This window comes from Oncorhynchus mykiss, chromosome 32 (genome assembly GCF_013265735.2).
Source record: "Oncorhynchus mykiss isolate Arlee chromosome 32, USDA_OmykA_1.1, whole genome shotgun sequence".
Lineage (NCBI taxonomy): Eukaryota > Metazoa > Chordata > Actinopteri > Salmoniformes > Salmonidae > Oncorhynchus > Oncorhynchus mykiss.
The window spans coordinates 26,970,034-26,985,033 of NC_050572.1; the positions used below are offsets into that span (position 1 = coordinate 26,970,034).

The 15,000-nt window shown below is 44.6% G+C and overlaps 1 protein-coding gene across 5 annotated transcripts in view; it reads left to right on the plus strand.

Moving 5' to 3' along the window:
• Positions 1–15,000, plus strand: part of LOC110489414 (trafficking protein particle complex subunit 9) — a 288,194-nt gene that overhangs the window by 141,998 nt on the left and 131,196 nt on the right. For all 5 annotated transcript variants that reach the window (XR_005041280.1, XM_036970672.1, XM_036970674.1 and 2 more), the window contains one exon: positions 13,901–14,043. Coding sequence is in view for 4 of the 5 variants with exons in the window: in XM_036970672.1 (XP_036826567.1) it covers positions 13,901–14,043 (143 nt within the window). In the remaining variant the exon portion in view is untranslated. The remainder of the gene's footprint in view (positions 1–13,900; positions 14,044–15,000) is intronic.

Consider the following 15,000-nt stretch of genomic DNA (forward strand, 5'->3'; position numbering starts at 1 on the left):
CAGAAATGCTCATCATAAATGTAGATGATAATACAAGTTATATACATGGAATTATAGATATACCTCTCCTTAATGCAACCGCTGTGTCAGATTTTTTAAAAAAATACGCATGCAATAATCTGAGACGCCGCTCAAAAGTAAAAACACCACAGCCGCAAAGATGGCGTCAACATAAACAAGAGATGACATGATAAAGATTCCCTTACCTTTGATGATCTACATCAGCACTCCAGGAATCCCAGGTCCACAATCAATTTTTGTTTTGTTCGAAAATGTCATTATTTATGTCCAAATACCTTCTTTTGTTAGCGCGTTTGGTATACATATCCAAACGCTAATTCTGGTCAGCGAAAACTTCAAAAAGTGATATTACCGGTCAAAGAAACATTTCAAACTAAGTACAGAATCAATCATTAGGATGTTTTTAACATATATCTTCAATAAAGTTCTTGTCTTCGTGAGCAATGGAACGCAAGTGACTACCACAACATGATCAGAAAATGGCTGACTGCCAGACACCTGACTGATTCCGCTATCCTTCACTCCAACAACATCATAGAAGTCTCATTATAATTTCTATTGATGGATGACATCTAGTGGAACCCCTAGGTAGTGCAACATCATTCATATTTCATTGGGGACTCTGGTGAATAAAAACAAAGCTCAGATTTCTGACTTCCTGTTTTGATTTCAACTCAGGATTTTGCCTGCCAATATGAGTTCTGTTATACTCACAGGCATCATTCAAACAGTTTTAGAAACTGTAGTGGTTTCTATCCAATTCTACAAATAAAATGCATATATTAGAAACTGAGACTGAGGAGCAGGCCGTTTACTTTAGGCACCTTATTCATCCAAGCTACTCAATACTGCCCCCCAGCTATAAAAAGTTAATCTCTCTCGCTCGCTCTCTGTTAATCTCTCTCGCGCTCTCTGTTAATCTCTCTCGCGCTCTCTGTTAATCTCTCTCACTCTCTGTGAATCTATCTCTCTCACTCTCTGTGAATCTCTCTCTCACTCTCTGTTAATCTCTCTGTCAATCTCTACCTCACTCTGTCTCACTCTCTCTATTAATCTCTCTCTCTCGCTCTGTTAATCTCTCTCTCACTCTCTGTTAATCTCTCTCGCACTCTCTGTTAATCTCTCTCTCACTCTCTGTTAATCTCTATCTCGCTCTCTGTTAATCTCTCTCTCGCTCTCTGTTAATCTCTCTCTCACTCTCTGTTAATCTCTCTCTCACTCTCTCTCGCTCTGTTAATCTCTCTCTCGCTCTCTGTTAATCACTCTCTCACTCTCGCTCGCTCTCTGTTAATCTCTCTATCGCTCTCTGTTAATCTCTCTCTCGCTCTCTGTTAATCTCTCTCTCGCTCTCTCTCGCTCTCTCTGTTAATCTCTACCTCACTCTGTCTCACTCTCTCTATTAATCTCTCTCTCTGTTAATCTCTATCACTCTCTGTTAATCTCTCTCTCGCTCTGTTAATCTCTCTCGCTCTCTGTTAATCTCTCTCGCTCTCTGTTAATCTCTCTCTCGCTCTCTGTTAATCTCTCTCTCGCTCTCTGTTAATCTCTCTCTCACTCTCTCTCGCTCTGTTAATCTCTCTATCGCTCTCTGTTAATCTCTCTCTCACTCTCTCTCTCGCTCTCTGTTAATCTCTCTCTCGCTCTCTGTTAATCTCTCTCGCTCTCTGTTAATCTCTCTCTCACTCTCTGTTAATCTCTCGCTCGCTCTCTGTTAATCTCTCTCTCGCTCTCTGTTAATCTCTCTCACTCTCTGTTAATCACTCTCTCACTCTCGCTCGCTCTCTGTTAATCTCTCTATCGCTCTCTGTTAATCTCTCTCTCGCTCTCTGTTAATCTCTCTCTCGCTCTCTCTCGCTCTCTGTTAATCTCTCTCTCGCTCTCTGTTAATCTCTCTTTCGCTCTCTGTTAATCTCTCTCACTCTCTCTGTGAATCTCTCTCTCACTCTCTCTGTTAATCTCTCTCTCGCTCTTTGTTAATCTCTCTCTCGCTTTCTCTGTTAATCTCTCTCTCACACTCTCGCTCTCTGTTAATCTCTCTCTCGCTCTCTGTTAATCTTTCTCTTGCTCTCTCTCACTCTCTCTCGCTCTCTGTTAATCTCTCTCGCTCTCTGTTAATCTCTCTCGCTCTCTGTTAATCTCTCTCGCTCTCTGTTAATCTCTCTCTCGCTCTCTGTTAATCTCTCCCTCACTCTCTGTTAAACTCTCTCTCTCTCTGTTAATCTCACTCTCTCACTCTTTGTGAATCTCTCTCTCACTCTCTGTTAATCTCTATCTCGCTCTCTGTTAATCTCTCTCTCGCTCTCTGTTAATCTCTCTCTCACTCTCTGTTAATCTCTCTCTCACTCTCTCTCGCTCTGTTAATCTCTCTCTCGCTCTCTGTTAATCACTCACTCTCGCTCGCTCTCTGTTAATCTCTCTATCGCTCTCTGTTAATCTCTCTCTCGCTCTCTGTTAATCTCTCTCACTCTCTGTTAATCTCTCTCTCGCTCTCTGTTAATCTCTCTCTCACTCTCTGTTAATCTCTCTCTCACTCTCTCTCGCTCTGTTAATCTCTCTCTCGCTCTCTGTTAATCACTCACTCTCGCTCGCTCTCTGTTAATCTCTCTATCGCTCTCTGTTAATCTCTCTCTCGCTCTATGTTAATCTCTCTCTCGCTCTCTCTCGCTCTCTCTGTTAATCTCTACCTCACTCTGTCTCACTCTCTCTATTAATCTCTCTCTGTTAATCTCTCTCTCGCTCTGTTAATCTCTCTCGCTCTCTGTTAATCTCTCTCGCTCTCTGTTAATCTCTCTCGCTCTCTGTTAATCTCTCTCTCGCTCTCTGTTAATCTCTCTCTCGCTCTCTGTTAATCTCTCTCTCACTCTCTCTCGCTCTGTTAATCTCTATCGCTCTCTGTTAATCTCTCTCTCACTCTCTCTCGCTCTCTGTTAATCTCTCTCTCGCTCTCTGTTAATCTCTCTCTCGCTCTCTGTTAATCTCTCTCTCACTCTCTCTCGCTCTGTTAATCTCTCTATCGCTCTCTGTTAATCTCTCTCTCACTCTCTCTCGCTCTCTGTTAATCTCTCTCTCGCTCTCTGTTAATCTCTCTCTCGCTCTCTGTTAATCTCTCTCACTCTCTGTTAATCACTCTCTCACTCTCGCTCGCTCTCTGTTAATCTCTCTATCGCTCTCTGTTAATCTCTCTCTCGCTCTCTGTTAATCTCTCTCTCGCTCTCTGTTAATCTCTCTTTCGCTCTCTGTTAATCTCTCTCACTCTCTCTGTGAATCTCTCTCTCACTCTCTGTTAATCTCTCTCTCGCTCTTTGTTAATCTCTCTCTCGCTTTCTCTGTTAATCTCTCTCTCACACTCTCGCTCTCTGTTAATCTCTCTCTCGCTCTCTGTTAATCTTTCTCTTGCTCTCTCTCACTCTCTCTCGCTCTCTGTTAATCTCTCTCGCTCTCTGTTAATCTCTCTCGCTCTCTGTTAATCTCTCTCGCTCTCTGTTAATCTCTCTCGCTCTCTGTTAATCTCTCTCGCTCTCTGTTAATCTCTCTCTCGCTCTCTGTTAATCTCTCCCTCACTCTCTGTTAAACTCTCTCTCTCTCTGTTAATCTCACTCTCTCACTCTTTGTGAATCTCTCTCTCACTCTCTCTGTTAATCTCTCTCTCGCTCTTTGTTAATCTCTCTCTCACTTTCTCTGTTAATCTCTCTCACACTCTCGCTCTCTGTTAATCTCTCTCGAGATTAACAGAGAGCGAGAGAGAGATTGACAGAGAGCGAGAGAGAGATTGACAGAGAGCGAGAGAGAGATTGACAGAGAGCGAGAGAGAGATTGACAGAGAGCGAGAGAGAGATTGACAGAGAGCGAGAGAGAGATTAACAGAGCGAGAGAGCGCTCTCTGTTAATCTCTCGCTCTCTGTTAATCTCACTCTCGCTCTCTCTCGTTCTGTTAATCTCTCTCTCGCTCTCTGTTAATCTCTCTCACTCTCTGTTAATCTCTCTCGCTCTCTCCTTTAATCTCTCTCTCTCGCTCTCTCGCTCTCTCTGTTAATTTCTCTCACGCTGTCTCTGTTAATCTCTCTTGCTTTCTCTGTTAATCTCTCTCTTGCTTTCTCTGTTAATCTCTCTCTCGCTCTCTCTGTTAATCTGTCTCTCACTCTCTGTGAATCTCTCTCTCACTCTCTCTCTGTTATTCTCTCTCTCTCTCTCTGTTAATCTCACTCTCTCTCTCTCTCTCTCTCTGTTAATCTCACTCTCTCTCTCTGTTAATCTCACTCTCTCTCTCTCTGTTAATCACTCTCTCTCTCGCTCTCTGTTAATCACTCTCTCTCTCTGTTAATCTCTCTCTCGCTCTCTCTGTTAATCTCACTCTCGCTCTCTGTTTATCTTTCTCTCGCTCTCCCTCGCTCTCTGTTAATCACTCTCTCTCTCGCTCTCTGTTAATCACTCTCTCTCTCTGTTAATCTCTCTCTCGCTCTCTCTGTTAATCTCACTCTCGCTCTCTGTTTATCTTTCTCTCGCTCTCCCTCGCTCTCTGTTAATCTCTCTCACACTCTCTGTTAATCTCTCTCATGCTCTCTGTTAATTTCTCTCTCACTCTCTGTTAATCTTTCTCTCACTCTCTGTTAATCTCTCTCTCGCTCTCTGTTAATCTCTCTCTCGCTCTCTGTTAATCTCTCTCTCCCTCTCTGTTAATCTCTCTCTCCCTCTCTGTTAATCTCTCTATCCCTCTCTGTTTATCTCTCTCGCTCTCTGTTAATCTCTCTCTCACGCTCTCTCTGTTAATCTCTCTCTCGCTCTCTCTGTTAATCTCTCTTTCACTCTCTCTGTTAATATCTCTCTCGATCTCTCTGTTAATCTCTCTCTTGCTCTCTGTTAATCTTTCTTTCACTCTCTCTTGCTCTCTCTGTTAATCTCTCTCTCGCTCTCTCTGTTAATCTCTCTCTTGCTCTCTGTTAATCTCTCTATCCCTCTCTGTTTATCTCTCTCGCTCTCTGTTAATCTCCCTCTCACTCTCTCACGCTCTCTCTGTTAATCTCTCTCTCGCTCTCTCTGTTAATCTCTCTTTCACTCTCTCGCTCTCTCTGTTAATCTCTCTTTCATGATCTCTGTTAATCTCTCTCTCGCTCTCTCTGTTAATCTCACTCTGTTCCTCGGTCCCTCTGTTAATCTCTCTGTTCATTTCTCTCTCTCTCTCTCAATCTTTCTCTATTCATCTCTCGCTCTCTGTTCATCGCTCTCTTTCTCCCTCCTCTCTCCTTCTGTCTTTTCTTGAGTCCTCTATGCCCTCAGGCTCCCGGAGGACTCTATTTCAATCACACTGGGCTAAAAATAGATCCCATCTGTAATGAAGCGATCGTGAGAGGAATAGAGTGGGACAATGAAACACTGAGGCTCAGGGACCTCTGGCTACCCTGAGCTGAGTGGATGGATTCTGACAAAAACACAATGCGTTCTCCCAGTCAGAGCCACAGTCAGTTTGCATATGTAAAGCTCAGATTATCTGTAAAGCTATCTAACATTGGCTAGGCTACTCTCCTGTTAGTAATAAAGAGTTACAGAGAGAAAATAATTATTTTTCTCAATGACGAGTGCCTCAATGAAACTGCTTTAAATGGATAACGTGATACAGCCCGACTGATGAAATGTGTTCTCTTGAAATTCATTTAATGTCTGTAGTCTGTAATCCAACTAGTTATCTTGAATTATAATTGATGTAGTAAGTGCTCATTAAGCACAAACCTTTCAACGTTCATGTGTCTCTACGGCAGAGTCCCTGAGAGGTAGCAGACAGACGAAGCCACGCATTCACAGTGCACTCAACATAACAATAAAGATGACAGTCCCTCCCTCTTTCCCCCTCACAGCAGTAGTGTGCTACAGTGTAAGAGCAGCAGTATAGAACTAGTAAAATTAGGTTTCATTCACATTCCTTTTCAAAGGTCTCTTTAAGTCCACACTTTGAAGCCACAGAGGACGGACGAAAATACAGACAGAAAGCGATGGATGATTAGAGGAGTTCACTTTCTTCTCAACTGCATTATTCCAGACAGTTTAGACACTGGGAAACTGAGAGAGAGAGGATATCACATCACTACCCAGCGACTCCTCCTCCAGGGTGTCTCCTGTCTGTCAGCTGGCTCAGGATCCACTCCATTAGAGAGACTCTGAGACCAGGTTTGTGACTGCCGTTAAAACGAGAGATATCTGCTCTTGATATCACGTTTATGTGGTTATCGACTGGAAACCAAGTCAGTTGTTGTGCTAAGGCAGAATGCCAGGTAAAAAACACAGAGTGAAAAGAAACGAGCACCTTGTCTGAGCTTTCTTTATGGCAAGGTTATGTACTCTACATGTTAGTCTCCTAACAACAAGGAGAAGAACGCTGTGAAGAGGAGATCCTTCTTCTACCCAATACGCATGCTTAGGGACTCTCCCAGAGTTGTCACCGGTCTGATGTTGTGTTGTAACTTGCTACGGTACTTGGCAGCGTCCCCTCCAGATCTCTGATGTCTCGCTGGCTTTATGTTGTTTGAAGTAATTAAATATCTGTCCTGGACATCTTCATATTCCCCTGTGCATTGTGACAGGGCCTATCAGAACCACACTGTGTTCCACACGCTACCCTGGCTGCCAGCCATCTGGCATCGTTTAGGCTGCTCAGTCACCTGTTACTGGGAGAAACCATGAGGCTGTTGATGGGTTTAGGCTCGCAAAGATGCTCCTTGGAAAGTTTCTCTCTCGCGACGTGCCAGCAGATAGCAGCAGGTGCTTGAGACAGCCCAAGTGGGGCTAAACATTGTGGTCGTGGTCTTCAGTGTGTCTAGATAACGCTAACAACTCCAAATGACAAATATAATTGTACTGCATGATTTACACAATCTCACCAGAGGGACTCGGTAAAAGGCATTAGTGTAGAATTACATTATCGCTAGAGGGAAGGAGAGCGCGAGGGCCAATTTGAAATGAGCAAATTGCAAAGAAGGTTTCTACTGTTATAACGGTAATTCTTTTTTGTATCCCTTTCCCATAGCTCTTTTTTATTTGTCTTCTTGCCCTAGAGAGAATCTAGCTCCTGCAATATTACTTCCTGAATACCTTTTATACTCTGAGCCTCTTTATTTCTCTCCATCTCTTTTTCAGTGTCTTTCCTTTTATATTTATTCATGTGATGTGACTTGTTTTTGTTTTCCCTGTCCGTGGAACAGGTCACAGGCAGGGCAGATAGGTAGAAACAGGGCCACATCGTACTGTACTTCTGAGCAGAACCAGAAGCACAGAAGAAACCTGTCTGCCTTATAGTCCTTAACAGCCTCAGGTCCACATTGGCTGAGTAGACATGAGATGAGTCGAGCCACATTCTGAAGCAGCAGTCAGTCCTTTGAATCCTCAGTGCTAAGTGAGAGTCCCTCCCACACCTATGGCTGGCTAGCAGCCAATCAATGGACTGCCCCAGGCAGGGTGCCTTCCTGCTATAGGATAGCCTATGCGGAGTCGCCAGAAAAGGCCGCTTTTCAGGGATTCTGTATGTTCATCCTAATTTCCGTCTTTCTCCGCCTGCTACGTTGGGTTAGCTATAGGACAGCAGAGACTCAGGGCCACGATGAGGGAATACAGATCAGGTGTTGGAGAGAGAGTTGTCTGTCTCCTCTCCTGGTATAACGGGAAGAGAATAGCGCCAGATGTAACGAGGCAGAGTAGTGCTGCTAGCCTAAGATTTGCTTTTAGTTTCTACTCATTTCTGTAGAGTTGACACAATAAGACGAGGGTTGCAAAATTCCTGTTGAATTCCGGATTCTCTGCTCATTCCTTCCTTATTCCGGTTATCTTTTAACCAGGATTTCTGGAAAACCTGGGAACTTGGGGGAAGTTACTGTCATTTTGCAACTCTAAGTAAGACAGCATGCTGGATCATGTCCATCAGAGGTCAGTGTAGTTGCTGTGGTTCACTGGTTGTGTTTCCATCTGCATGCGGTCTCTGATAGACTCCTTCTCTACAGCCATACCAGCTATTTGTGGCCCTGTGACAGCTTGACATTCTCACACCTCTGTTGGACTCATGAAGAGTATAGGATGATTCACCAGGAGACCATCTGACAAGAGAGGAACGTTTTCTACCACGTCTATGAGCAGCACTAGTAACTTTTGAATTCTCAAAGAAGTGCAAGGAAGCCTAGGACAATCTCTGTATGGTGTAAGACAGGCATTGGGTGGATAGTCCATAAAGGATTACAATAAACTGCTCAGCAACAGCCCTGGTGTAAGGGGACCGACAATAGCTCAAAACAGTAACAATGGGTCGGCGAAAATTCTGTCAAGGCGAAATCATGGGAGCATAGACAGCTTGCATAGCAACTTAACCTGAACTGCTCTCCTCGACCTCAATCACCTCAACCAATCAGAAGAAATATCTGGACAAGGACCAAACGGTCCCGTTCACAGATGGTCCGGACATTTTTGTCCCTAAGCGCTTTACTGTTGCGGTGAGTCTGCATGCTGCCTCTCATTGAAGGGTCAGTTAGGGTCTGAGTCTGATGTGGACATCATTATGCAGGAAGGGAAGGCAGACTTGTAGGAAGTGGCTGAGAGACATACCAGTCTGCAGGTTTACTATCACAGGAGAGTTGAATCATTCAGGGGAGAGCAGGCCAAAATGGATGGTGAAAGTTAAAGATGGCTCCAGTTGACCATACAGCATTAGGAAAGAAGACCGTCCAGACCAGCGTTTCTTACATAAAACTCAATAAAGAAACAACGATCTGCACTCATAGCTGAAGTTGAGATCAAGACATCTCCAATTGATGACATAAGCAGCTTCTTCACCGAGTACTTAGAGACGTGCTGAGTCTGGTTTAAATAACAAACAAAAAGGTCCTAAATGTTCATTAATGCAGGGGACTTTTACTGCTTCCAGTACAGGCCGTTCTATAAGCCCATCTGCTCCATGAAGAAAAGTGATATTTTAAATTATGCAAAGACAGAAGGCATTACAGGGATGTAGCACTTTGTTGTATTTTTGGGGGGGAGGGGGGGGGGGGCGTGGCTGGATCGGTGTGGAACAACAACGAGACAGCCTATAGGGAGGACGTATGGGCACTCGGAGTATGGTGTCAGCAAAACAACCTCTCATTCAACGTCAACAAAACAAAGGAGATGGCCGTGGACTTCAGGAAACAGCAGTGGAGAAGGTGGAAAGTTTTTTAAGTTCCTCGGCGTACACATCACAGACAAACTGAAATGGTCCACCCACACAGACGGTGTGGTGAAGAAGGTGCAACAGCTCCTTCAACGTCAGGAGGCTGAAGAAATGTGACATGTCACCTAAAACCCTCACAAACCTTTACAGATGCACAATTGAGAGCATCCTGTCAGCAAATGCACCGCCCACAACCGCAGTGGGTGGTGCGGTCTGCACAACGCATCACCGGGGGCAAACTACATGCCCTCCAGGACACCTACAGCACCCAATGTCACAGGAAGGTCAAAAAGATCATCAAGGACAACAACCACTCGAGCCACTGCCTGTTCACCCCGCTACCATCCAGAAGGTGAGGTCAGTAAAGGTGCATCAAAGCTGGGACCGAGAGACTGAAGAACAGCTTCTATCTCAAGGCCATCAGACTGGTAGACAGCCATTACTAACACAGAGAGGCTGCTGCCTACATACAGACTTGAAATCATTAGCCACTTTAATAAGGTTTACATGTCTTGCATTACTCATCTCATATGTACACTACCATTAAAACGTTTGGGGTCACTTACAAATGTCCTTGTTTTTGGAAGAAAAACTATTTGTTTTGTCCATTAAAATAACATAAAATTGATCAGAAATACAGTGTAGACATTAATAATGTTGTAAATGACTATTGTAGCTGGAAACGGCAGATTTTTAATGGAATATCTACATAGGCGTACAGAGGCCCATTATCAGCAACCATCACTCCTGTGTTTCAATGGCACGTTGTTAGCTAATCCAATTGTATCATTTTAAAAGGCTAACTGATCATTAGAAAACTATTTTGCAATTATGTTAGCACAGCTGAAAACTGTTGTTCTGATTAAAGAAGCAATAAAACTGGCCTTTTTTAGACTAGTTGAGTATCTGGAGCTTCAGCATTTGTGGGTTCGATTACAGGTTCAAAATGACCAAAAAACAAAGGACTTTCTTCTGAAACTCATCAGTCTATTCTTCTGAGAAATGAAGGCTATTCCATGCAAGAAACTACCAAGAAGCTGAAGATCTCGTACAACGCTGTGTACTACTCCCTTCACAGAATAGAGCAAATTGGCTTTAACCAGAATAGAAAAAGTAGTGGGATCACTAGTCACTTTAATAAGGTTTACATGTCTTGCATTACTCATCTCATATGTATGAGACACAGACCTAGTCATGGTAGAGACACAGACCTAGTCATGGTAGAGACACAGACCTAGTCATGGTAGAGACACAGACCTAGTCATGGTAGAGACACAGACCTAGTCATGGTAGAGACAGAGGCACACATGACTAGGTCTGTGTCTCTGTCTCTACCATGACTAGGTTTGTGTCTCTGTCTTTACCATGACTAGGTCTGTGTCTCTGTCTTTACCATGACTAGGTCTGTGTCTCTGTCTCTACCATGACTAGGTTTGTGTCTCTGTCTTTACCATGACTAAGTCTGTGTCTCTGTCTTTACCATGACTAGGTCTGTGTCTCTGTCTCTACCATGACTAGGTCTGTGTCTCTGTCTCTACCATGACTAGGTCTGTGTCTCTACCATGACTAGGTCTGTGTCTCTACCATGACTAGGTCTGTGTCTCTACCATGACTAGGTCTGTGTCTCTGTTTCTACCATGACTAGGTCTGTATCTCTGTCTCTACCATGACTAGGTCTGTGTCTCTACCATGACTAGGTCTGTGTCTCTACCATGACTAGGTCTGTGTCTCTACCATGACTAGGTCTGTGTCTCCTCTGTTTCTACCACGACTAGGTCTGTATCTCTGTCTCTACCATGACTGGGTCTGTATCTCTGTCTCTACCATGACTAGGTCTGTGTCTCCTCTGTTTCTACCACGACTAGGTCTGTATCTCTGTCTCTACCATGACTGGGTCTGTGGCTCTGTCTCTACCATGACTAGGTCTGTGTCTCTACCATGACTAGGTCTGTGTCTCTACCATGACTAGGTCTGTGTCTCTACCATGACTAGGTATGTGTCTTTACCATGACTAGGTCTGTGTCTTTACCATGACTAGGTCTGTGTCTCTACCATGACTAGGTCTGTGTCTCTACCATGACTAGGTCTGTGTCTTTACCATGACTAGGTCTGTGTCTCTACCATGACTAGGTCTGTGTCTCAACCATGACTAGGTCTGTGTCTCTACCATGACTAGGTCTGTGTCTCTACCATGACTAGGTCTGTGTCTTTACCATGACTAGGTCTGTGTCTCTACCATGACTAGGTCTGTGTCTCTACCATGACTAGGTCTGTGTCTCTACCATGACTAGGTCTGTGTCTTTACCATGACTAGGTCTGTGTCTCTACCATGATTAGGTCTGTGTTTCTACCATGACTAGGTCTGTGTCTCTACCATGACTAGGTCTGTGTCTCTGTCTCTACCATGACTAGGTCTGTATCTCTGTCTCTACCATGACTAGGTCTGTGTGTCTGTCTCTACCATGACTAGGTCTGTATCTGTCTGTCTGCCTTGACTAGGTCTGTGTCTGTCTGTCGGCCATGACTGTGTCTGTGTGTCGGCCATGACTGGGTCTGTGTCTGTCTGCCATGACTAGGTCTGTGTCTGTCTGTCTGCCATGACTAGGTCTGTACTTAGATTCATGTCCACCCTTCAACTTTCCTCTTGTAATACAACCTCATTTCCATAGTGATATGACAACCTCTGTCTTTCCCAGACACTCACACCAGGCCTCTCCGCCGTGAACCCTGCATGTTAGACAGCACAAGGAACGAAGGTGCTTCTCAGCGACAGCGTCTGTTTTGCATCGGCTGTATTTTTGCATAGTTTACATCTGCATCTTAATGAAAGAACATGTTCATCAAAAGTGATGAAATGCATTTTGTGAATGTTGACTTATCCACGTTGTTAAGGAGAAATCTGGTTATGTGCAGCCTGGGAGGGGAGGGGAGGGGAGGGGAGGGGAGGGGAGGGGAGGGGAGAGGAGAGGAGAGGAGAGGAGAGGAGAGGAGAGGAGAGGAGAGGAGAGGAGAGGAGAGGAGAGGGGAGAGATAAGATCTTGTCAAGCAAGAGAATGGCGTCTGTCCCTCTGGCTGAAGGACATGCACTGCACGCACACACACACACCCACACACAGAGTAGAGGAGGAGGACGGAGGATGAGTAGCTGGGTGGAGGAGGGAGGGAGGTGGTGGATGAGGAGGAGGAGGGGATGACAGACAGTCTCTCTGGGGTTTAGCATGTGGTTGGGCTGTTCTGTAACCATCCATTGAACCATGAATGTGGTGTGTAGTCAGGCCCCAGTAGAGACAGCCGGGGTTGGTAGAGCTGAAAGTCACAGGCTCCATGCTGAGAGATGATCACTCTGGATGGGGTTAAAGCTTGATGGATGGGGTTGGTAGAGCTGAAAGTCACAGGCTCCATGCTGAGAGATGATCACTCTGGATGGGGTTAAAGATTGATGGATGGGGTTGGTAGAGCTGAAAGTCACAGGCTCCATGCTGAGAGATGATCACTCTGGATGGGGTTAAAGATTGATGGATGGGCAGATGGACCGAAAAACATGATGAAAACCTGTTTGTACCTGCTCTATGTTTACAGGCACTACACACACACACACACACATACACACACACACACACTTGGCTTAGCTCCATGGATTACACACTGTGTTGAGGGCCAGTCAGCTTTCCATGCAAACAAAGGCATGTGTTTACACGCACACACACTTGCACATATGTACACAAACCTTTTCCCACATACAGTGTCTGAATATCGAGAGACCCATCAAGACCCTCGGCCATCTGCTTATCCTCTTCACTTCACTCTCTTGATTACACATCATCAGAACACATCATGTTCCTTTTCACTTCACTCTCTTGATTACACATCATCAGAACACATCATGTTCCTTTTCACTTCACTCTCTTGATTACACATCATCAGAACACATCATGTTCCTTTTCACTTCACTCTCTTGATTACACATCATCAGAACACATCATGTTCCTTTTCACTTCACTCTCTTGATTACACATCATCAGAACACATCATGTTCCTTTTCACTTCACTCTCTTGATTACACATCATCAGAACACATCATGTTCCTTTTCACTTCACTCTCTTGATTACACATCATCAGAACACATCATGTTCCTTTTCACTTCACTCTCTTGATTACACATCATCAGAACACATCATGTTCCTTTTCACTTCACTCTCTTGATTACACATCATCAGAACACATCATGTTCCTTTTCACTTCACTCTCTTGATTACACATCATCAGAACACATCATGTTCCTTTTCACTTCACTCTCTTGATTACACATCATCAGAACACATCATGTTCCTTTTCACTTCACTCTCTTGATTACACATCATCAGAACACATCACGTTACTGTGTGTTCATTATTTCATGACTTTTTTGTTATTGATCTCAGAATACGTGTCATTCTGCTCATGGTTGAGAAGAGAGAGTCAGTGGTTGGCTGGTTGTCACCTTTGACCCCAACCACACAGGTTCACTGTTCCATGCAGGAGTCAATAGAAACTGCTGGACCGTCTGAACAGACTACATTTGTCCAAAGCTTTTTGTAAACTATCATTAGCTTCAGTCTTTGACCTGAATCATTGAGTTACGGTTTAATGGCTTGTGCTCATTCTTAGAATAGCCTTGTATTAATGTAGATGTTTCTCTCTCGCCCTCTCTCTCTTTCCAGACGTTGGAAGCTGTGATGACCTTTAAGTACTCGGGGGGAGCAGGCAAGGTGGAGGGCTACTATCGGCACCTGTCCTTGGGAGTGCATGTTGACGTAGAACCCTCTGTGTTCTTCACCAGAGTCAGCACACTACCAGCCACCAGGTAAACACTATCATTCATTTTACAAAAACCTTATTAACTATCACTTCTGGGGAGCGGCGAACAGAGAGCAAACGTTAAGGTTACCTTCCCTTCCTATGGATAAAGTGCATCGACATCACTGTCCCAAAAACTCCCAGCAAAAACACAACCACCGCACTACGTTGTCGCAACTTTGACACAACGTTGCAGTGTTTGCTAGGCTGTTACTTCTGTACCGTGAACTGGATGTTTCCGCTTCTCTTATCCTGCTGTATCTTTCATTCCTACCCTCAACAGTCATCCGACTAACTCCTAGTACGGTCAGTCCTATTAGTAAGAGCACTGTGTTGTGTTCCACGGTTCCACTTTAACTGTGATGACGCAAAGTGTTTGTTGTGTTTTTCCATCTTGACTGGGTAAACACGTCGCACCAGATCCTCTCAGTCCCCACTTCCTGCTCCTCTACCCAGCAGACCAGACTAGACCAGCGCTCTGCTCTGCTCAGTGACATTATTGTCGCTGTAACAATGGGAAATCGGAAAGATGGCATTTCTACTGACAGGCCTAGGTGGAAACGGATGAATATTATCTCTCCTAGCTCTCGCTCCCTTTCTCTCTCTCCTCTCTCTTGCTCTGTCTCCTCTTTCTCTCCCTCCCCCTTGTCATCTCTCCGGCTCTGTGGAAAAAGCCAGGTTGCAGAAGCGAGGGAGAGAGGGAGGGAGACAGATTGTACTCCAGTAATCACCACTTGAGTTGAATCATTCGCTGTAATAATATCTGCAGTTTAACCAATCCATCTTTCTCTCTATCTTTCTGCTCTGGTGATAAATCTGTCTCTTCTCTCCTCCGCCCTGCAGTCACTATCATCTTGTCACTCCCCCTTTTCCTCCCTCCCTCACTCATAGGTCTGCCTCTCCCTTGCTACGCCCCCCCCCCCCCCAAACTATTTCTCCCCATCAGACACAGTAGATTTGTAGA